Source organism: Diplotaxodon limnothrissa, linkage group LG15, assembly GCF_057381915.1.
Source record: "Diplotaxodon limnothrissa isolate DT_005_m linkage group LG15, D_limnothrissa_male_GT1.1, whole genome shotgun sequence".
NCBI classification, from domain to species: Eukaryota; Metazoa; Chordata; class Actinopteri; order Cichliformes; family Cichlidae; genus Diplotaxodon; species Diplotaxodon limnothrissa.
In genome coordinates this window covers 41836686-41859262 of record NC_140610.1, presented here as the reverse complement: position 1 = coordinate 41859262, position 22577 = coordinate 41836686, and the positions used below count along the sequence as shown (strand labels likewise).

General features: G+C 42.7%; 1 protein-coding gene across 1 annotated transcript; it reads left to right on the top strand.

The window, feature by feature from the left end:
• On the top strand, positions 1-20867 carry LOC146618056 (lysine-specific demethylase 4A-like). The gene is made up of 22 exons (XM_085373344.1): positions 1-105; positions 2396-2560; positions 3218-3393; positions 3480-3594; positions 4228-4421; positions 4724-4773; positions 5781-5884; positions 6004-6141; positions 6251-6486; positions 7663-7865; positions 8234-8628; positions 9058-9154; positions 9336-9520; positions 10495-10699; positions 11153-11229; positions 12461-12516; positions 13164-13272; positions 14990-15178; positions 15285-15455; positions 16493-16612; positions 16996-17088; positions 17189-20867. Exons 2-22 carry the CDS (start codon positions 2423-2425, stop codon positions 17327-17329), a joined length of 3192 nt encoding a protein of 1063 aa, XP_085229470.1. The 5' UTR covers positions 1-105; positions 2396-2422; the 3' UTR covers positions 17330-20867.
• Positions 20868-22577: the final 1710 nt, after the last annotated feature.

The following is a 22577-nucleotide window of genomic DNA, read 5'->3' as shown; positions in this document are numbered from 1 at the left end:
TGTAATAATGGAGGACTGTCTTTTCTAGCCGGACTGATGTTGTCCGTATTGCAACTCTGTTACCTGTGATCGGAGAGCAAACAACTCCCCTTCATTTCAGCGTGTGTAAGTTAAAGTTTGTCACTTGTGAAGCGGCTCACTTTGAGGGGAGCAGAAATAACTGTTAAGTTTGCGCATGAGAAACTAACGGTGAGCAACAAGCCATGTTTGCTAGTTGGTTAGCAGCTGTCAGATCTCCGAGTCCGCAGCACTTCTGCTATTAACTTCTACCAGTTTTGACGGTAGGATCTGCGCTGTCCGTAAATGTTGGCTACTTAGTGGTTACTTTTGAACAGTAGGGTGTTTTTGATTTTTGTTGACTTAACTTTTAATTCTCGGGTCGCAGAACAAGCTATGCTGCAGATAGCATTTTAGCTAGCGGACTAGCTAAATATTTTTCCGAGGAGATGCGCTGTAAGTGGGCTACCACGTGTGAGTGACGTTCTGCTGAGCCAATCACATGCCGAAGATAAGACTGAGTCGGGACTGTGTCCAATCACAGAGGATCTCCGAGTCTTCCAGTAAAGTCCGTTAAGACAGAGTGCAGCGTTGCCTTTAGCTAAAAGTTGAGTATGTGTGTAATCGGAAATCGATTTTTGTGATACACATTGTTCAGTTAAACTAATTACTTCGGGAGTTTACGTTATTATTCTGTTAAAGAATAAACTAATCAAATATAGTTTATTGTGTGTTATTACTAAAGGTGGAGGCTTGGTTAAAGTTTTTTTTGAATTCACAAACCTGAAACGAGGCTGTAGATGGTGTTTGGGATCCGTGTGTTTATGTTCTGGTCCCAGTCTGGGTGGATGTTTTGCTGGGAGTGCTTTTGACTGAGGAGAGGTTTTCAGTTTTCATGAAGTTAGGAAAATGTTCACAAGCAGACAATAATGTAAAATCACAGAAGTTATTGCTGCGATGCTTGGTATAGTTCAACTTGGTGATATGTCCGAAACTGTGTTTGTTGATATAATTAATTATCACGAGAAGTCTCAAATAAGCATTTATTTCTAGTTTAAATGCTTCAAAGTGCGAATTGTTACTGGGTGTGGTTGTGGTGCCTTTGTTGAAACTGTAGTGCCCAGCACTGCTATGAGGTTGTGGTTTATTACATCCTGTGTAGAGATTTTAATTTGAATTATGATTATGGCTTTTAACAGTTATGAAAACAAGCTAATCAGGATAAGATTACTCTTTTTTTTTTTCATATTCATTTGAAGATTTTGTTTTGTCTTTGTAGTAAAATGAGACCAGATACAGCCTCAGGTCAACGCAATATTTTCAGAAGTAAAAGTTGCAGAAAGGATCTGTAGCATCATTAATGTTTGTGTGTGTTTATATAAAGCATTTTGGTTGGTTGTTAGCTTCAGCTCTACTTAGTTCTGTGTGTGGAGACCAAGCATCTCTCCTGAGGTGTGTGAGTCTGCTGCTGTCTGGGCCTTTTTTAGGCCTTGTCTGCACCCAGAGAGATCCCACTGTGGAAGCTGTGGGCCAGCAGGTATTGACAGTTGCTCTTGCGAAATGGCCTTTGTGGTCAAAACACCCACTAGTCGGGCAACAATCAGTCCCTGTGAGCTTGACTTTTTTATGTATTTATGTAGTTTTTTTATTGACTTTTCTTTAAAGTTAAAGGGTATCATCTATAAACAAAGAAAAAATTTTAAAGGCCATAAAAACTGGATATTTGACAAATTAATGACTTATCACAGTAAATAATTGACCAAAATCATTGTTTTTGCTGTAATTGAGCAGCCTTGTTCCTGTGTGCTGATTTCAGAAGGTTTTAGGTTTTATCATAGATAACATTAGTCTTTGTAATGTAAAAGTGAAACTGGCTCCAAAGTTACACAGAGTATTTTTTTTTTGTTTGTTTTTCAAGTTTGTATTAAAAAATTGATGTTCTGGTTTTATCACCTGGCAGTGTGTTTAAGATGATCAGTTAAGTCTGTTAAATGGCACAGAGGGGTTCAGACGTGGTCACAGACTTAAAAGAGGAACTGTGAACCTGTGGGGATGGTGGATATCTGGTGAATGTCACTGATTGTGGTGTTTGTGATCACTGCGGCAGATCAGTTAGAATATATGAGAGAAGATGCTTGAATGGTTTCCTGTACTTAACTGACAGGCTGTGCAGATTTTCACTTTGTGTGTATATGAATGTAGAGCACATGATTAAAAAAAATGCATAGCAACTAACGTTAATAAAGAGCAACATCAGCTAAAGGCAAGTCACAACAAAGAAACTGAGTTACTCCCAGGATGCTCCCACAGATGCTCCATTGATGCTAAGCGTGCTGCATTGTCTGAATGTATGCTTAACTGTCAGGCAAACAGACATAATCGTGTTTATGTTTTCCAGAGTTGAGGTCACAATAACACTCCCAAGATGACCACAGACACGCCAGCCCAAAGTGTGGGCTGCAGGGTGATGACATTCACCCCCTCCAAAGAGGAGTTCAAGGACTTTGGACGTTACATTGCCTTTATGGAGTCACAAGGAGCGCACAGAGCTGGGATGGCAAAAGTAAGTTGCTTCTGTCTTTTTGTCACTTTTTGTTTAGCAGAGCAGAGAAATGCTGCGAATGTCTTTGTACCACAGCTGTTAAAGACTTTTGAACCAAAGCACAAAGTCAGAAGCCAGTCGTTTCCTGTTCATTAGTGTTTAGAGGATCACATCTGAAAGTTTGCTCTTAGTGTGAAAACATGAACCTAACAGGAAGTTAGGTTAACTGGTCGTGTTCAATGTTGACATATTCAGAGTTTTATCATCCTTTTAGTTACTTTAAATAGTTTCTTATAACATTTGTGTTGCCATATAAATGTTCTGAAGAGGCAGATGTAAGAGGAGTCTGAGACTCCTGTGCTATTGTTTAAAGCTAATGTGCCTGTAAAGTCACTCATTAAAATAACATAACTTGTGCACTGATTCATAGCCGTACTTCCTGTGTCATCTTTACATACACACAATGGTATCTGTCTACACAATTTCCATCAATTGTTAAAATATGTTAAAAAAAAAGAAAAAAAGACTTAAGACAGGAAGATAAATGTATTTTAAATAATAATAATATCAATGATAATATGTAAAAGGGGTGAGAAATTCAGTGTGATACTAATTCCAGAAATTCACTATTTTCCTTCTGCTGTTGCCCTGAGTTTCTCTCATCTGTGCTCCTTGCAGGTTATTCCTCCTAAAGGCTGGAAACCCAGAAAGACTTATGATGATATCGATGACCTGGTGATTCCCGCTCCCATCCAGCAGGTGGTTACCGGCCAGTCAGGACTATTCACACAGTACAACATCCAAAAGAAGCCCATGACTGTCCATGATTTCCGCAAGACCTCCAACATGGACAAGTCAGTTTACTCAATGAAAGTTTGCATGAATGGGTTTCAGCGACTGTGACCTCTGCTCAGTCTTCTCTGAATATCTCTCTCTGTAGATTCTGCAGCCCACGATACGTGGATTTTGACGAGCTGGAGAGGAAGTTTTGGAAGAACCTGACCTTTAACCCTCCACTTTACGGTGCTGATGTCAGTGGAACGCTATACGATCCAGTGAGTGGTGATAGGCTGCATACATGGAACTTAAATATATTAAATTCTGTTTGTGGTAGACAGGTGGGGTTGTTAAAAAATGTAGTTTACACATTCCTCCTGTGCCAGTGTTATTACCTGAGTATTTGTGATAAATCGTTGAGCGATAGAATCAGCTGGCTCTCAGAGAACCTCTCTTCCGGCGCCTATCTTCAAGTTCAGTGTCTTGACTGCCGTCTCTGTTCTGCAGCCTCGGTGAGCTCAGAGCAAATGAAGCAGCTCTACCTGTTGCAGATTCGGACTAGTCTGGCACTCCAAGATCAGAAAGATTACCGTTCCCAGCTGGGGTCCAACGAATTGTAATCTCTCATGGAAAGAGAGAATCTGTGGAGGAACGTGTGGATAGAATTGAGGCAAACTGATGGGAAAATACAACCACATATTATACACTGGAGCTAGCTTGTTACTAGCTGCACTACTAAATTGATAAACTGGGATGCGGTTGTTCTCATAGATTAAAAAAAGAGACTTTTATGTTCACAAACTCACATCTTTCTTCATTCCTTAGTTTTCCTGATCAGTTAAAGGTAAATCAGTTTCACACATACGGTTAGTCGTCCTGACTTGCAGCCTGTGTGAATCCTTCCTCTGCAGGATGTGACTGAATGGAACATTGGTCGTCTCAACACTATCCTGGACATTGTGGAGAATGAGAGTGGCATCAAGATCAAGGGTGTCAACACGCCCTACCTGTACTTTGGGATGTGGAAGAGCGCCTTTGCGTGGCACACAGAAGACATGGATCTATATAGCATCAACTACCTGCACTTTGGAGAGCCAAAGTCCTGGTAGGGTCACTGACAAACCTCACCTTTGTTTGAACGAGTGAATATTAACACATATCTAGTTTTTGTATTTAGCAGAAGTCTGTTTGCCAAAGCAGCCAGTTTACAAAACAGTTTAGAAAAATCCTTTAAAAATGTCTTTGTTTGTTTATTTACTGTTGAAAACATTCAGTTATTGTTTCTGTTCATGTAGTTATTACTTAAAGTGAAGCAGGGATCTCATCCACCGATTGGAGCATTTTTGACTCTGGTGTAAACGTCACAATCACCTTTTTCAGTATTTCTGTACGTTTGTTACTTCTTAGGTACGTCGTCCCACCAGAGCAAGGGAAACGTCTGGAAAGGCTCGCCAAGGGTAGGTGACAGAACCCTTATTGTTGTCTTTAAGCTGCTTGATCACAGAGTCGATGCCTGAAGTGACTTCAGCTTATTATGTGTAGATGTATGAATCCAATCCAATTTTATTTATAAAGCACTTTAAAATACCCAGCACAGGAACAAAGTGCTGTACAGAAAATAAGTTAAAACAATAGAATAACAGAAAACAGCAAAATAAATAAATAAAACATATAAAACATAAAATTAAAACAAAAACAAGATAAAACGGCATCGAATCACCTAAAAACAACTGAAATAAAAATAAAAACCAACATCTCACGTGGTGTCAAAGGTCAGGGTAAAGAGGCGGGTTTTCAAGAGTGACTTAAAAACAGGTAAAGAAGTGGCCTGTCTGAGCTCTAAAGGAAGCTCGTTCCACAGTTTGGAGCTGCTACAGCAAAAGCACGATCTCCTCTAAGTTTACGCCCAGTCCTGGGTACATGCAGGAGCAGCTGATCAGCTGACCTGAGAGAGCGGGTGGGTGTATAAGGCTGTAGCAGCTCAGAGAGATAAGATGGAGCTAGGCCATGGAGAGCTTTTAAAAGTAAATAAAAGAATTTTAAAATGAATCCTAAAAGAAATGGCAGCCAGTGAAGTGAAGCTAAACCAGGGGAAATGTGCTCAAACTTTCAAGTGCCAGTTAAAAGACGAGCTGCGGCATTTTGAGTAATATATGATGCGCTGACCCCAACATGAAGTGCATTACAGTAATGCAGCCGAGTGCTAACAAAGGCGTGGATCGCTGTCTCAAAGTGCTGCCGCGAAAGAATTGGCTTTATTTTTGCAGCTGCCTGAGGTGAAAGAAGCTCGATTTTACCACTGCCGTATGAAAGGGGAAGTCCAGTGTACACTCAGAAAGCACCCCAGAGACTGTAACGGCAGTGATGTTTACATATCCCACATAACTGTTTTACACTAAACCATTTAAATAAAAAGAGCCAACGAGGCCCAACTGCACCGCTGCTGATGAGATCCTGTTTCCAGGTTTCTTTCCAGGTAACGTCCAGGGCTGTGAAGCCTTCCTGCGCCACAAGATGACTTTAATTTCACCATTCATCCTGAAAAAATATGGCATACCATTTGAAAAGGTAATCTTTTATTTAATTTGCGTTGTCTTACATGCAACACTAAATGGTGATGAACAGATAAGCAGAAAAAATAAAATAAAACATTCATCTTATACTGATCTGTGTTGTTCTCGACTCAGGTCACTCAGGAGGCCGGGCAGTTCATCGTGACGTTCCCGTTTGGTTATCACGCTGGTTTCAACCACGGCTTCAACTGCGCCGAGTCAACTAATTTTGCCACTCAACGATGGATCGATTACGGCAAACAAGCAACGCTGGTACATAACGACGTTTGAACGGCACTGAGTATAACTCCACAGCTGGTTTATTTATAGTGAAGTGAATTCTTATCAACTTCGTAGTGTGTTAAGAGTGTTTTCCTCTCAGTGTTCATGCCGGCAGGACATGGTGAAGATCTCCATGGACGTATTTGTACGCAAGTTTCAACCTGAACGTTACAAGCTGTGGAAGGCAGGGAAAGACAACGCTCCCATCGACCACTCCAAGCCCACGCCGGAGGCCGCCGAGTTTCTGAAAGAAGACAAAAAGATCGGACCTTCAAAGGAGAGTCCTGCTGAGGTGCCATCCGAGGAGCCCAACACTGCTGTCCAGGAGGACAAAAGGTCTGATTTATAGTCACTACTAACCCACTGCTCCTATATTCACGGAGTTTTCTGATACGGATGTGAACCGGTCGTAATAAATCATTGTTAAATGCTCAAAATCTTTACCCAAACTATTTATATGGCATATAAACCAATTTTAAGTACAATAACAATAATCAGCTAAAGCTAATTAGTTGAATTAAAACATGCATCCACCATAAAGATGAAAATTTGAGTCACTGCAGATTTGCAGATGTTCTCAGCTTAAAGATTGCAGTGATTCAGACTGTTTCCAGTACAGAGGTGGTTCTGTCTCCACTCAGAGGAGCAGCACTGACACAAATCTCTTTAGGCTCTGCCAGAAGTGATTGAGCATAGGCTGTGACAGATTATGTGATTTGCTCTCACATGTCAGCCTCACTCGGAGTCAGCTAGGGGTGGGGGAAAAAATCGATACTGTGTAGTATCGTGATATTTTGTTTGCTAATAATGTATCGATACAGGGACAGCAGAAATCGATATTTTGTTACAAACAACTTTTTCTCTGAAGTCAACATGCTCTGCAGTCAGAGCATGTTGACTTCAGAGCACGTTGATCCTTTTTCTGAGCAAGAATCCTGACACTGTCAAATGTGTTTAACTTTTTTTTTGGCAGCAATAAACATGACAGTTTACTTATTTTAATTTAAGACATGTTTTATTTTAATTAAGTTTAAAACTTTTTTATTTAATGTAAAGTTTTATTTTTTTAAATTTACTTTCAAATTCTTCAGTTGCTGAAGGGGCTGCATAGTTTTCATAAATTGCATAGTTCAGAATAGCTGTAATTGTACCAGATGGTTGCATTCAGTTAAGTTGGACTTGACTGTAATACAAACCGTTCAGTTTGTCAACAATAAAACTGACTGAGATGAGAGAAAGACTGAGTGTGAGACTTTGATATTAGATAAAATGAATATTGATAAAGTTTACCTTTATGTACAGAATTTAAATATCGCAAAATATTTTTAAAAAATCGCAATAATATCGTATCGTGCGTTAAGTATTGTGATAATATCGTTTCGCGAGTTGTATGGTGATTCCCACCTCTAATGTCAGCCTCACTCGGAGTTGTTAGTTTGTTCGCGGCAGTCTTTGAGAAACACGGTTTAGTTTTGAGTCCTGTCCAACATGTCTTCGATTTGCTCTCCCAAGTATCAGTCCAGAGCCTCACACTGGGACTAAACGTCAGCTTGAAGCTGTCAAAGCCTCTGAAGATGTCAAACCTGAGCTGCCAGTGGCGGAGGTGGAGCCAAAGGAGGCGGAGGTGGAGCCAAAGGAGGTGGAGGTGGAGCCAAAGAAGGCCAAGCTGTCACGTAAGGAGTCTCCAACTAAAGTGACCAGCAAGGCAGAAAAAGGTACCTCAGACTTCAGACCACTGTTCCCTCACACAAACTCCCTGAGCCGACACTTGGACCACTGTGAGCAACAGCAGACGTGAGCACTGTGGTCACGCCAGCATCCAAGTTACATGGTTATTAAAATAATCAAATTACAGCGTTTATGTTAGACTATTTTTAACTGCTTCAGCCCACTTACAATTAAAATTTTAAAGACCTCTTGTTTATGACCTGTGCAGCATGTTAACACTATTGGAAGTAAAAATAACTTGAATATGTGAAATAAAGTGAAGATTATAAAAAGACTCTGTGGCACACTGAACCCATGTCCTGTAAAAGTTTGGGGGCAAAGTGCTAGTCTGTGTATCTCAATGAATCTCTTTCAGACACAGTGAAAGTCAAGGAGGTGAAGAAGGAGAAAGGGACCAAACCCCAGCCTAAAGCTCAGTCCAAAGCCAATGCCAAGAAAACTTCAAACAGACGAAGTCCGCTGAAAAAAGAGAAGAACTGCGTGGTGGCTATGGAGGTCTTTCCTCCCGAGTCCACTGAGAACCAGGTGGTTTCTCTGGGCGCTGAGGAGACCGCTGGAAGCGAGGAGCCTCCACTGGACAACAGCTGCAGCAAAGTGTTTCAGAGGACGCTGAGTCCCGCAGACGTCCTGCACGTCCACAGCTATGCCAAAGGAGACTACGGCGACGGAGAAGTGCTGTACAGAGAGGAGAAGACGAGTGAGGATAGCGACCATGAAACCGAGGAGGACAACAGTCATGTTGGCAAAGCAGTGAGTGGACATGTATTTAACATTGTAAGTTACCCACTGCTGTAGTTTTTGCACTTTTCTGGCCTTGTCATTCCAAGATGTGTGATCTTTGTACTGTTCTAAACATTTTCTCCAGTCTTTGGTTCGTGTGTTTGTCCAAATGCATACATGCAGCCATCAACACTCTTTGCTACTTTCCACGACTTTGAACATTGAATAACTGCATTACTTTAACTATACCATCGCTAACTAAGAATTCTGGTGCAGCCCAGTCTCGTCATCTAGTGGTGTGTAAGCCTTTTTTACTTTCATGCTCAGATATTATTAATATAAAAACACCCTAAAATGATGAAGGCGCAGGCCTCTGGAGAATGATGCATATATGGTGCAAACATGATCAACTGCAAACTAGCTGTGTGGCCTTTTGAAAATGCTGTTTCTCTCCAGCAGGTGGCAAAAGCGATGGCAGGACTTCGAGACTTTGAGACTGACCTTGGGCAGCTTCCAGGACACCATCCACTCATAAAAGACGGCATGAGTGATGAAGGTGTGTCTGAACACTTTAAGGTCCCATTATCTGCATGTAGTTTATATTTGAGAGGTAATTAAGCCACCTTTGACTTCAAAGCCAATAACAGAATTAGATTAGTGAAACTAAACAAACCAGGCCTCTGTCATTCCTAATGCTGTTTTAGCTAAATGTGTTGTCTTTGCTTTTTGTGCCTCAGAGACTCCAGAAGAGCCGCCCCCAGTGGAGGCAGGGGGTGTGGAGGGTGAGGGCTGGGCCAAGCCTCTGGCTCACCTGTGGCAAAGCAGGCCACCCAACCTGAAGAAAGAGAGGGAGTACAACCAGCGAATAGGCTCCAAGCCTCCATACTGCTCCATCTGTTTGCTCTTCCACACGTACCACCAGGTAATTCGCAGCAGAGCAGACCTGCTCCTCACCAGTCCACCGAGACAAAACCAGATATGGTACAGGCCCCCGCAGCATCTGAACATGCAAGTAATATAGTGTTCTTTGGTGAGATGAGCCAAGCCAGGTGAGGTTTGCTAAAAGGGATTTTTATCAGAACAGTTGCATCATGGGAAGTTTACACTGTTTTAATTAGTCCAGACTGTATCTTCTGATACATCACAGTACAGAGTAAATCCAGCCTCACGGCAACTTCATTTACCAAACTGCATCTACATGAATTCAATGAATGTACTTGGTAGTGTCGGGCCATATGTAAAGATTTCCCACCGACACCTGTCAGTCCAATAATCGACGATGGGCGATACATTCGCGCACGCGCAGACTTTTTGATGGGCAATGTAATCATGCACGGACTGATTTGCCCGTTTACAACACAGAAGTTCAAACATGGACGAACTAATTTCCCCCCCAAAATTAGGGCTGTCGTTGATATGTTCGTCCAGTCCAACTCTCGTACTTGGCATTGATCCTCTTTATGGCTGTTCGTGCAAACTTGAACAGACTCCAGATTTTCCATTTTAAACAAAAGTCCGTCATCTGTGAAATCTTCAAACGTTCCATTCATAGACTGAATGTCGTGTCATATCATCTATATTTACCTTTTTCCTCAACTATTTTCCCTTCTTTCATCCTACAAACATCTCATCTTCAGTACTGGTTTCCAGTCTGCTAATATTAGCGCTGTACCTTAATGTGTGACTGTTTTGCTTCTTAGATGTTTGATTGATCATAATCAGGTTTGAATATGGAGCGACTCCAAAAATAGTATTTTTGACAGCTAATCAGGGCGCGTAAGATTACGGAGCATTTAAACCTCTGCGGCTGAAGATGAAAGCAATAAATTGTGTGTTTCGAGAGACAAACAGCAACTCTTAACAGAGTCCACATGTGTTTGTTGTGACTGCTGTCAGACTGAGTGTGCGAACAGCATCGACACGCACGTGGTGGTGGCCGGGGAGCGGATGCGAACCAAACCTCTGATTCCTGAGATGTGTTTCACCACCACCACAGAGGACGACGCTGAGTGTGAAGAGCAACCGGTCACTCCTCGTCTGGAAGAAGATGGAACCAGTCTCCTCATCAGTTGCTCACAGTGCAGCGTGAGAGTTCATGCATGTCAGTACACGCATGTGCGCCTGCACACACACGCACTCTTCAAGTAGGAGTGTTAGTTTATATCTAACTTAGCCTTGTTTGACATATGAGTGTTTTCATCAGAGGCTTTTCCTGCTTTAAAACGAGTCTTTAAGTGTGACCACTATACGCACAAATGATGTTTCAGCGAGAAGAAGAATTTTTGTTTCAAAATAGTTTATCGAAATGACCAGAGAACAACGAGGAATTAAATTCAAAGAACAAAATAGAATATGAAGTCTTTTACGCTCCTGAGTAATCATTTCATTACGAGTTTGAACCGATGCAAAGGCCAAACAAAACAGAGGACATTTCATACACAGCATTTATCATATCATCAGTTATTAATCATGTTATAAAAATGGAATCATTAAAGCTTTTCATAGTTCTTCAGTGTTTCACTGACGTCTCAAAGTTTGCATTTCTATCTTCCAGCCTGTTACGGTGTCGATCCAGCCAGTGTGAACAAGGAGTGGAAGTGTGCACGCTGCAAGGCCAACGCCATGACTGAGGTCAGCCAATAATTGTGGCTGTTTTTACTCTTTATCGAGCCGTGCAAGTTAGCATGAATCCAGTTGGTAGTCAAGGGATTTGTTTCCTAACGGCTTCTAAAAGTGGAACTGTCCATCCTGCTTCTTCACAAGTCCCACATTCCAAATCATGAAAAGATATTTTACACAATCACTATTTGCACCATTAACGTGTAACATGAATTACATTAATTAACGTGTAGTGTTTTTTTTAAGGGTGTTGAATTATATTAATTTAGTAGATGTGATGGTTTTACAGTTACCTGTTTTCTACACCAGAGAGAAGAAAAACGTCACTTTTTACAACTTGTAGGCAGATCATTTGATACCGTTGGAGTTACAAGCAAAAGATTACTTGCCTAAAACAATCAGATACATTAAATGCTACATCAGTTTATAATTAGCTTGCATCTTGATAATGTACTGATATGCACCACTGCATGAAACACATTATTATAAATAGAGACTCGAAGGAGAGACTGCTTTGAGTCCATTAGATTTATACTCTAACACTTTGGTAGTGCAGGGTTACTGAATGAAGAAAGGATTAGGCTACTAATTACTATTTATGAATACAACACACACACACACACACACACAAATAAAGCAGTTATCTCCCCCCTGACCCGTCATCCTGGCTCCCCGTTGCCGTCCCGTCCCCAGGCAGGGACGATATATAGACAGAGGGAGATGGAGTATTTGTTATTTATTCATCAGGATTGAAATATTTCTGCCTACATGTGTGGTTGTCATGTTTGATCATGTGATTAAACACTGAATTAACGGCCTCGTTCATCACAGTTTAGAAAATAAATTCAGTGTTTCAAAAATTCATCACGGAGAGGAAGAAGTGTGTGTGCAGTCGTTTTCAGGTTTGCACCTTTTCTTGAGCTCTGCTGTGACAGAACCTGAAACTGCTGCAGGCTGACTTCATCACAACTGTGTGAACTTAATGTGACTTGACTGTAACAGATGTTCATTAATATGTAAAAGACGAATACTTAAGCTGTAATGTGACAGTGAGGAACTTGAACAGATCCATTGGGTCCCTAATTTTACCTCCCACGTGTTTGAATAAACTTTTAGATCAGACACATTGTGTTTGATATCTCCAACCACATCATAGACATTGATTTATTAAATCCATATTTAGATGTTAGCTACCAGATGTTCTGTATTTTCATCATTTTGATCATCTCGCTCTTTTTTGTAGAATTGCTGCCTGTGTTCATTGAGGGGCGGAGCTTTGCAGAAAGCCAACAATAACAAGTAAGTCATTTAAGATACATTAGTGAGTGAGCACATCTGATCATGTGGTGCATCTCGAGATTAAATTCTGTTCTTAGAAACAGAAATCCTCTTGTTTTATTTTCCTCTCTTTCTGTCAGAGAAAATGCAGCAGGTAGCTTTTACCAGCCACATGAGATCTCTGTCTCCGCAAGAAGTTGAATATAATTCAGGGCCTGGCCAAGAAGCCAGGTGGTAGGAAATCATGAAATTGGAAGGATAAGAGCGTGCATGTTAGCAGGAACTGAAAGATAAATTCAAGGGGATTATTCTTGAGTAAATCAGGTGGGGATTTTGTCAGTCTGTGAGACGGTTATTTTAAAAAAGAAAACATTAAAATGTTAAAATGAGTTGCTATCTTGGTGCCTGGAGGCCCTTATTACATCTAGACGGCCTGCAAGTAAAGTGTAAGTGGGGAAACGTGGGTGTGATTCAGTAATGGACTTGACTTCATTGTTTTGTGTGATGATGCGCACAAAATTGACTCCCCTGCCATCTGATTCATTTTGCTGTATCTTTGCTTGGATAATTAGAACCATAAAAACAGATGAAGAAAACAAACAACATCAAACTGATGCTGCCTGTGGTCGGGTGTGACCTCTTTGTGGGGGTGTGTTTGTGTGTTGCAGGTGGGTACACGTGCTGTGTGCGGTTGCTGTGCTGGAGGCACGCTTTGTCAACATCACAGAAAGAAGTCCTGTGGACTTGAGTGGGATCCCACTGCAGAGATTCAAACTGGTAAGTTCACATTTTTATGAAGAAGGAAATTCGAGTCTGAAAGCTGCTAATTAGAGTGAAAGTGCGGCCTCCAAACAAACAACGTGAACAAAACAAAGATACCAGCAAGTACAAATAATGTCACGAACAGAGAGAGAAGCTGAAATCTTAGGACGTTTAACACTTCCTCTACACAGATGACAGCAGTTTATCATTAGTTATATCTCTTTAGAAGAAACACTGTTGTTCTGAAGAGATGACACTAAAAAGTGTGACACGGGTTTCTTTATGTAGTCGTCTGCTACAGATTGTGATTAGAAGCATTTCAGGACCCAGTACAGACTTTAAGCTGGCGAGGTGTGATTGCGGATGACGCTCAGGTGCGTCTGGACTCTGGCCCAGCGACAGGGAGGTGTCAGTTCAGGTGGTCGCCCGCGTATCCATCGGCGCTGGTGACGAGGTGGGTCCGGAGGTGGCGGTGCGGCAGGTGTGGCCGTGAGCCGAGGCTCCCAGACGGGTTGGCGGGCGGCCGGTGGGCAGGCCTCTGGTGGAGGTGAGGCCGGTCTGGCCAGCATGCCGACTTCAGGCTTAGCAGGACCCTCGCACGCCCCGACCTCCATCTCCGGCGGGTGAGGTCCCTCGTGCGCCTCGTCCTCTGGCCCCAGCTGGGTAGGTGGTGGGGGTGGAGGTTGCTCGGCTACCCTCCTTCGGGGAGAAGAAACCGGGTCGGGCCACTGCCGGGCACCAGCCGCTCCTACCCGAGGAGTGGGTACAGGTGCAAAGACAGGTTGGCTGGTCTGACTCTAGGGGCCGGCGCGGGTGCACTCCCACACAGTCGAGGGTCGCGGGTGTGGGTGGCGTCGGCCAGGACCCAGTCTAAGCTGCAGTTCTTCCCATTGTTGCCACCTGCTCCCTCCACGTGGTCCCCATTTGGGCCAGCTCCTCTCCTGGCTGGCCCAGTACTGGGTCGGGCGTGCCCCCATCCTGGGTTTTGGCACCCCTGGAAACGACCCACAGCAGACCTGCCCACACATTCATGCTTTTCAGCATTTACTTTTATTTGCACGGTTGCTGTGACACACAGATGGCTGCAGCTTTGCAGCCACACACACCAACAACATTGACAACAGACAGGACCCAGTACAGACTTTAAGCTGGCCAGGTGTGATTGCAGATGCCGCTCAGGTGCGTCCGCCTCCCCTGCAGCAGCACTGCAGACCACGCCCCTCCACAGTCATGATGCAGCTAGATACAGTACAGTTGTTCGAGATAGCAGAAAAACAGCTGTGTTACGGTTAAACTCTAAAGAGGTTAAAATATCTTAGATTTCCTGACAGTGTAGCTCCTAACATGATGGCACATAAGATGAATTCTGTATGTTGGTAGTAGTGCTTTCATGTCACCTGCTCAGCGTCACTTTGTTATCAACCAATTTACTGATTTTAGGATATTATGTGAACCAAGATACTAGGGGGGACTAATTTTATGGCGTACTTGCAGACAGTTCCTGCTGTTAAATACCAAGTACAAGGGAGCTTCTAGTGACACGACAGTGTCCCTGATGTGGCCGTAACTGTTCATATGTTTGAAATGGAAATGTGTGAAAGAAGAGGGAAGATCTTGGAGATGAGTTACCAGGTACATTTAATACTTGGTATGAGGGCAGTTTGTTCCTTGAAGTTTTGTTAATAAAAAATAATTTCATAGACTAAAACGAATTTTCTTTCACTTCAAACAGAAATGTTACTACTGTAAGAAGCGGATGAAGAAGGCGTCCGGCTGTTGCGTGCAGTGCTCTCACGGGCGCTGCCCCACCGCCTATCACCCCACCTGTGCGCAGGCCGCCGGGGTGCTGATGCAGCCAGATGAATGGCCGTTTGTGGTACACGTTACCTGCTGTCGACACAAAGGTCCCGCTCAGATTGAGGTAAAAAACAAACAAACGTTATTTTATACCCCAAACTTCCCCAAATATCAGATTTATGAAGCCGTTTGCAGTCGCACGCATAAAAATACTTTTTTCCCTTTGACAGCGCAATAAGGCAGCCATGCACGAGCTGACCGTGGGACAGAAGGTCATATGCAAGCACAAGAATGGGCGCTACTACCAGTGTGACGTGGTGCAGCTGTCCAAAGAGACGTTCTACGAGGTCAACTTTGACGATGGTTCTTTTAGCGATAACCTTTTCCCCGAGGACATCGTGGTACGTTCCACTACCTTCTACGTCTTTTCATTTTGTAAAGAACACAAAGTGGTTAAACATACTCTCAGGGAGTGGTCTCTTTAATAAAGGAGACCACACAGAATTTAAATAAACTTAATGTGAGGAAATGTCGATCAGCTGTCTCCAATAAGCTGCCTGCTGGTGTGGAGAGGCTGAACCGCCCTCTTCACAACCTGACTCGCTGCAGCGATGGCGTCCCATTACTGTACCGCGCTCAGAGCCAGTGAGCCGTTAGCACGTTCACAGGTGTTTGTAAAGGCTGGTTTCATGTGGCAAAGGGACCCAGTGTCCATATATTGTGTATCCTTGTAAACAAGCCTAGATGTCGACTTTGTACAGCAGTTAGTTGGCAGTAACATCCCAGCGTCAAAACAGTGAGTCGCAGAGATTAGCTAACAGTTTTAGCTTAAAACCGGCAAAGCTGAAACTGTTTAAAGGAAGTTAACGTAAAAAAACCTTAAATTCAGAAATGTTGCCAGTGTAATACAGTGGTGTGGTCATGATGAAGATGATGAAGACGCTGGGCAGCCTCCTGGTTAGCCTGTGAAACAACAACCACTCGTTGTGAGACTGTGAAGCTGGTATGAGCCATGAATATGAAGCAAACTGTGCTGGATGTCAAAGGCGATGCTCGTGTGTTTGCTTTCTTTTAGCAGACATTTGTTCAGACGTGTAAATGCACGTCGACACCCTGAGTTATCCACAGCGTGTGTGTCACTGCAGTAGACGGCAGCGGTTTAACCCTGCACTATATTTGGGATATTTTCACAGCTTGTCCCTGCAGGCAGACAGTTCATCCACCTGTGCTCGCCTTAAAGCCACCACACACCTTTGACAGTCATGTTACACAGCAGTTCCTGATTATAAGCCTCTGGAGTAATCCAAACATCATCTAGTGCTTCACACTTGACCCGAGCATCAGAACAGCTGACACTGCCATATTTCATGTCAGGTTGCATCAGATATTTATCCTCCTTTCACGTTTCTTTGAACTTGGTTTGTTTTTTGCCTGTTAGAACCGAGACTGCGCTCAGCTTGGACCACCGCCGCAGGGTGAGGTGGTTCAGGTGAGATGGACGGACGGCCTGGTGTACGGGGCCAAGTTTGTGGCAGCTCACGTCATTCAAATGTACCTGGTAAGATTTTTTTTGTCTTCTTTCTCCAGTTTTTAATCATGTAAAGAAAAAACTCTTCAGTGTGTAACAGCAGAGACGGGAACGCAGGCGGGAACCATTTCTGACTTCCAGTAAGGAAGGATGCGTTCGCTGGCGAGCACATCTCCTTCATGCCTCGTATTTCTGATTGGGGAATATTTTCAGAGTAGGTTGGACGCGTAGTAAGAAATCAAAATGCTTTACAGCTTCACATAAAACGAGTCACCTGCTCGGCTTTAAAGGCAGTCGTCTTCTGGCTGTTCCTGGAAACTTCTAGTAAATCAGCAGCAGATTGCAAAGACGTTGTTCAACAAGCTGAATGTTGTTATCTGTTTGTGTCCTGACTCAATGTTTCTGGACTGCAGGTGGAATTTGAGGACGGATCACAACTAACAGCCAAGAGAGATGATGTCTACAGTCTGGATGAAGAACTCCCCAAGAGAGTTAAAACCAGACTGGTACGTTCTCCCGTCTGTCCCATTCAGTGTTCCTTTCAGTTTACTTGGAAGTTCATCAAAATGAAGAAGCACTTTCAGTGACGGTACCATCTCTTTACAGTCGAAAGCATCGGACATGAGGTTCGACGGGATCTTCGAGGAGAAGGAAATCATTCAGGAGTCAAAGAGACAGAGAGTAATCAACTCCCGTTACAGGGGGGACTACATCGAGCCTGTGATCTACAGAGCCATCATGGAGTAACGGCCACTTCCTGTCTGCCCACCCACTCACCAGCAGCACTGACAGACTGAACTGTGCTCACTGTACCTTAACTTAGCAGCTAGCCGCAGAGAGAGTGTAGCTCCAGATGACTTCCTTCAGGACCCGCTTTGGACTGTTCTCTTTTTTCCTCTCCTGTCTGTAAGTCGAGGAAACTGCAGTATTGTTTCATTCAGTTTTTTCCACACAAGTCCACAGACGGGCTGAATCCACGCCCGGCAGCACGCATCAGAAGGAAGCAATACAACAAAAAGCATTACATCAGTCAAGTAGCATTTTGACACAAAGATGTCAATTTAAAAAAATGAGGTTTTGAATCTGCTCTAAACATTTCAGTCTCCTTAGTGTTGATCTAAGCTTAAAGCAAACTCAGCTTTATTTCATTTTGTCCTTTACCATTAGTGCCTGTGATACACTGAGCCCGGCAAGTAACAGGTCAGCAACTTTTTATACGCTCGGATTTACAGTTTCTGACTGTCTGAGTTCGTTAGAACGACCAGCATTGTCCAAAATGTTCACTCTTAAATTTCACTTGATGATTTATTACCCTACACTCGACTGTTGTAGCACAGGAACAAACACGCCTGACTGCACATCCTGTGTTTGCCACTGGTCCAGTTCTCTTCTCTACAGTAGAGAAAAACCAAAACACTCAACTGTTCCAACAGTTGGACTTACTGAAGGAAGGCGTGTGGAAGGGGCTGGTGCTATATGTGCACGCCAAGATTTCCTTCACAGAAATATTTCCCCAGTTACTGGTTCTTAAATATGTGGTAGCGTCACTGAAGCCAGGGCCACAGCAGTAAGGCAGGCAGCTTCTGAGGGGGGAGGCTGAGCACTTCCTGCTCACACTGAGAACGAGCATCACAGACATACTTCTCGTCTTAAAGGTCATTTATGGAGATGTTTAACATTAAGTGCAGAAATCTTCCATTTTTGCTGACAGCAGCAGCTTCTTTGAGGGTTTTTGTGTTTAGAGTTGAAACTATTGCAAAACGATTGTATTTTCAGAATCAGCTGACGGCTCACACCTGCTGTTAGCTGCAGCAGTGGAAACGCAGAGACATCAAACATCTTAACGTTTACAGTTAATTATTTAAGGAGTCTGATCGAAGAGCTGAATTAACTTTATTCTTCTTCTACCAGTTACTCAAAAGATCAGTTGGTTAACTGATTGAGCTTTTAAAAACTTTACCCCTGAAACTTGCCGGGTTTCAAACTTTGAGGAGGTTAGACTGAAATACTGCCATGCTAATCTAATTGAACACAACTTGCTTGCACGCAGCAGCGCCACAGTGTTACAGAATGAACGGCACCCCCTACTTCACTAAAAGTGGATCAACTTCATAAGAATGTGCAAATTTGCCACAAACCATCAGACTTCCAGCTTGTGAGGCTCATGTACTACCACAGATTGTGGTCAGAGGAAACCATTTGTTTCCTTAAATAGCGTTTCAAAGATGCAGGAGTGACGTTGAAGAGTCGGGACAGTTCCCAACCTTAGAAGGTTCTTCAAGCTGTCCTGATGGTATTTTTAAAGGTTTAGAGAAACTGTTGATCTGTGACGTCTGTGACAGAAGCCTGAACCGAGGCAAATGTTCACTTTAACAAGCAGGTGATCAGACCTCGCTGACCGCCAGATTTCTTACTCGGGGCTACATTGTTGCATAATGTAATTCATCACTCGTTAACAAGCTAAACTAGCCAATCGGTTGATCTTCTTCCATTTGGCATCCACAGATGTAAATGATTTGCAGAGTTGGAGAATTAAATTTCCCAATGATGACATTTGGAAAAATCCCCAACCCCCCCCACCCCCCTTTAACCCAATAGAAACAGGAGTCTATTAAGCCACAGTGCAGGTTACACAGTTACTCTCACTGGCAAACCTTCCAGCACATCTGGACTGGTGTTCAGTCCAACGACACTCTGATCACCTCTTTGTCAGGTGATCTTGTTACAAGGAGATTATTTTAAACTGCAACCTCAGTGTTTATCTGTAGTGCAGCTGGAACGCCCGAGTTTCTGTACCGAGACTTAATCAGTACTTAAAGTACCAACAAAAACTTTGCCTTAAATCTGTCAATAACCTGTATTTCTACTCTGATCAGACGACTCCTAATCTGATGGGTTTTAGACACATAGTGAGCATTTTTATGGCGTTTCGAGTTCAGTAACAGCAGTAAACTAAATGTTTTCCACTACAAGTACTTGGGGACAAATAAACAACATATCAGTGAAGTCTGTTGATTCTCCAAAGAGCCTCTTCCTGTGGGTCGACTTTGGTTTCATTGGACTGCAGCTGGTAGTCCTCGTTCAGCTCTAACATCCTCAGTGAGCTTGATGTAGTGGCACATGAACCAGTACACCTTCTACTGGTTCTGGTGTCCCTTCAGCTTGCAGTAGGTCGTCAGCAGCTGCAGTCCAACAGCAAAGCTGGAGTCTGTCAGCAGGGTGACATCCTCTGTGGAGGAGCAGCGCACTGATATTTAGTACAACAAGGACCCTGTGAAGGCGTCAGGAAGGGAAAACAAGATGAACCGTAGCAGCTGAACTTCTTATAAGGGCGAGAGGACTGTCCCAGTACAGGTGGCAAGAAAATAAATTCAATGCTTAAATTTGTCAATAAATATACTTGAGCAACACGACCACGTAAAGTTTGTATGTGGAAAAGACTAATAAGTGTAATATTTCAGAGTTCAGAGGATTTTACTTTGATGCTGTTTGAAAGAATCTCCCTGTAACTTTTCCCAGCATTCCCGGCTGCAGGATACAGAAACTGATGACCTATTTCTCTTTGGGAGCGGTGCCATCTAACTCACTGAAATTGCCTCCTTGTCATTAACTGCATTCCTTCACATTTAGCAGAACTGAAATTCGCTTTTTCATGTTTTTACCTGCCTATTTATTAAAGGTGCTTTGAGAAAGCAGCCTCTGCGTTAATAAGAGTCTGCAGTGACCCTGCAGCCGTCGAGGTTGCCGATGTATGTTCTATTTTTTCTACACTATAGAGATGAATTTTAAAGAGTCCATTTGGATTTTTAATGCGCTTTGTTTCCTCTCTCTCCTACTGAAAACTGTGCTTTGCACTTTTATTTAAATTTGCGAGGACATTTGAACAGCTGTGTGCTAAATTTGTTAATGTTTAAGAATGTTAATTGTACATTTATAAGATGTCTTATGGATTGTGTGCTCCCCTCCTCCTCCCGGCCGAGCCTCGGGCGTCACAGAGTTCGTCTCCATCAGGCCGGTGCAGAATGAATTTGTTTTATTCAGAAACTATCAAAAGAGTTTTACGAGAGCGAGTGGGGACGGGATTTTCTTTCAATTCTATTTTGTTGTTGTTTTGTAAAAGCTGTTCTGTGTAAATGTCATTTTAAGATGTTACCTGTCGACACAGGAGAGACCGGTCCACTCTCGTCGTCTCCTCTTGAAGGAAAATATGAAAATACTTCCAGATTATCATCGAAACATTTTGTAAAAAGTCATGTGTTCGTTTCAGTAAAGAAATCTGCTTAAGCACCAGTTGTCTGTCTTGATCTTATCCATATAATTGAGGTAAGCCGTTTCCTGTTTCATTACTAAATGACTTCCCCTTCACTCTTGCTGCTGTCCTTCTGTCACAAATCGCTTCCAATACTCGTCTCTGAGTTTGCAGATGTAACTGTCTTTGTGCTGAACGTCCAATGACCCAACAACTTTCACTTAAGTTCAGACTCAAATTTTAAAGCCTGAAGGTCCTCGGGCAGGTTCCTGTCCTGTGATGTAAGGACGTTTATGTTAATATCAGAGCCTGGTTATTATAGTTAAATAAAAACTACTATTACTACTAAAAGTAACTAAAATAAAGTATTTTTGTTGAGGAGTACTTGTGGTGAGGGCTAGTTCTTTTAGGTTCAGCAGCTAACAAGATGGTGTATCGGTCAGGATACAGGAAGGAGGACAACAGGCTTCCACTTTGCTGGATTGTCACCGCCAGCTGTTTTATTGCCACCTAGATGCTCAGTGTTGCCAGCAGTCTGTAGTAACAAACAAGTTGCCATGAGTATATAAATATATACAGCAACAGCTTCACTAAGATACATATAAAGGATTAAATGAAATAAACCAACATCCATCTGAATATACACATAACAGGACATATATAATTTGAACTACGCCAATCTTACATCTCTTGCTCCAAACACAGAAAAGGACACAATTAAACACAGTGAGAATGTCATACATAGCCGAAGCATCCACTCTAACTGTAAACAAAGGTCTTTGGCGCCATCGTGTGGCCGAATAAAATTACTACATAATGGCGGCGGCCGGCGGCACATGCTTCGAGTCACGAGATGAAAAAATGCGGTGCTACAATGCGGTAGAATGTAACTAAAGCCGCGGCCAACATCAGAATCGGAAAATGAACATATTTAAGGAAACTTACTTCCAGTCATGAACTTAACACTCGGAGCATCACGTGAAGGATGGCAACCAGGAACACAGCTTACGAGGTAACAGAACTAACACTGAAAAAATCTCCCCTTCTCGAGTAGCATCGCGATACCCCCAACTTCTGCCTACGTCATTTCCTACGACTCCACCCCACACAATATTGCAGAACATAGACATAAAATCCCAGAGCCTTTTATACAATTTTGAATATTGTAGCATAGTATAATACCTGCACTGGTTTTCCTTATTTTGCCTCTGATATATGCCCTCCTTACAGTAATCATCACAGAGACTGAAACGAATAAAAACTGAAGTAAAACTAAACAGTTTCAAATAAAATCCACTCTAGAAATTAACTGAAACTAAAAAAAAGTCAAATAAAATTACTAATTAGAAAATAAATTTACCTCAGAGGTGTAAGAGTGCAAAAACATGCTGGCATGTCATATTCTACCAACATATGTTTAAAGGTGCTCAGTGTGAGTGAGATTGCAGCTCATCAGATTTGGCTTTTTGAGATTTGAAGCGAATTCATTGCGTTAGAAGGGCACTTTCATGTAATACCAACTTCAGCCACAAGAGGGTGCAACTGCTCAATGTTGCGTCCAGTCAGTCTGAGTCCATGCGCGGCTCCACCTCTGTGCAAATACCGCGCATGAGGGGAAAAATACTGTAACCGAGGACAAAGGTACCGAATAAAAGGGGCAAAGAAATAAACTGATAATTTGTTACATTAATTAAACATAGTTTCCCCAGTTATTTCCAGACGGCACTTACAACACATCCTGCTGAT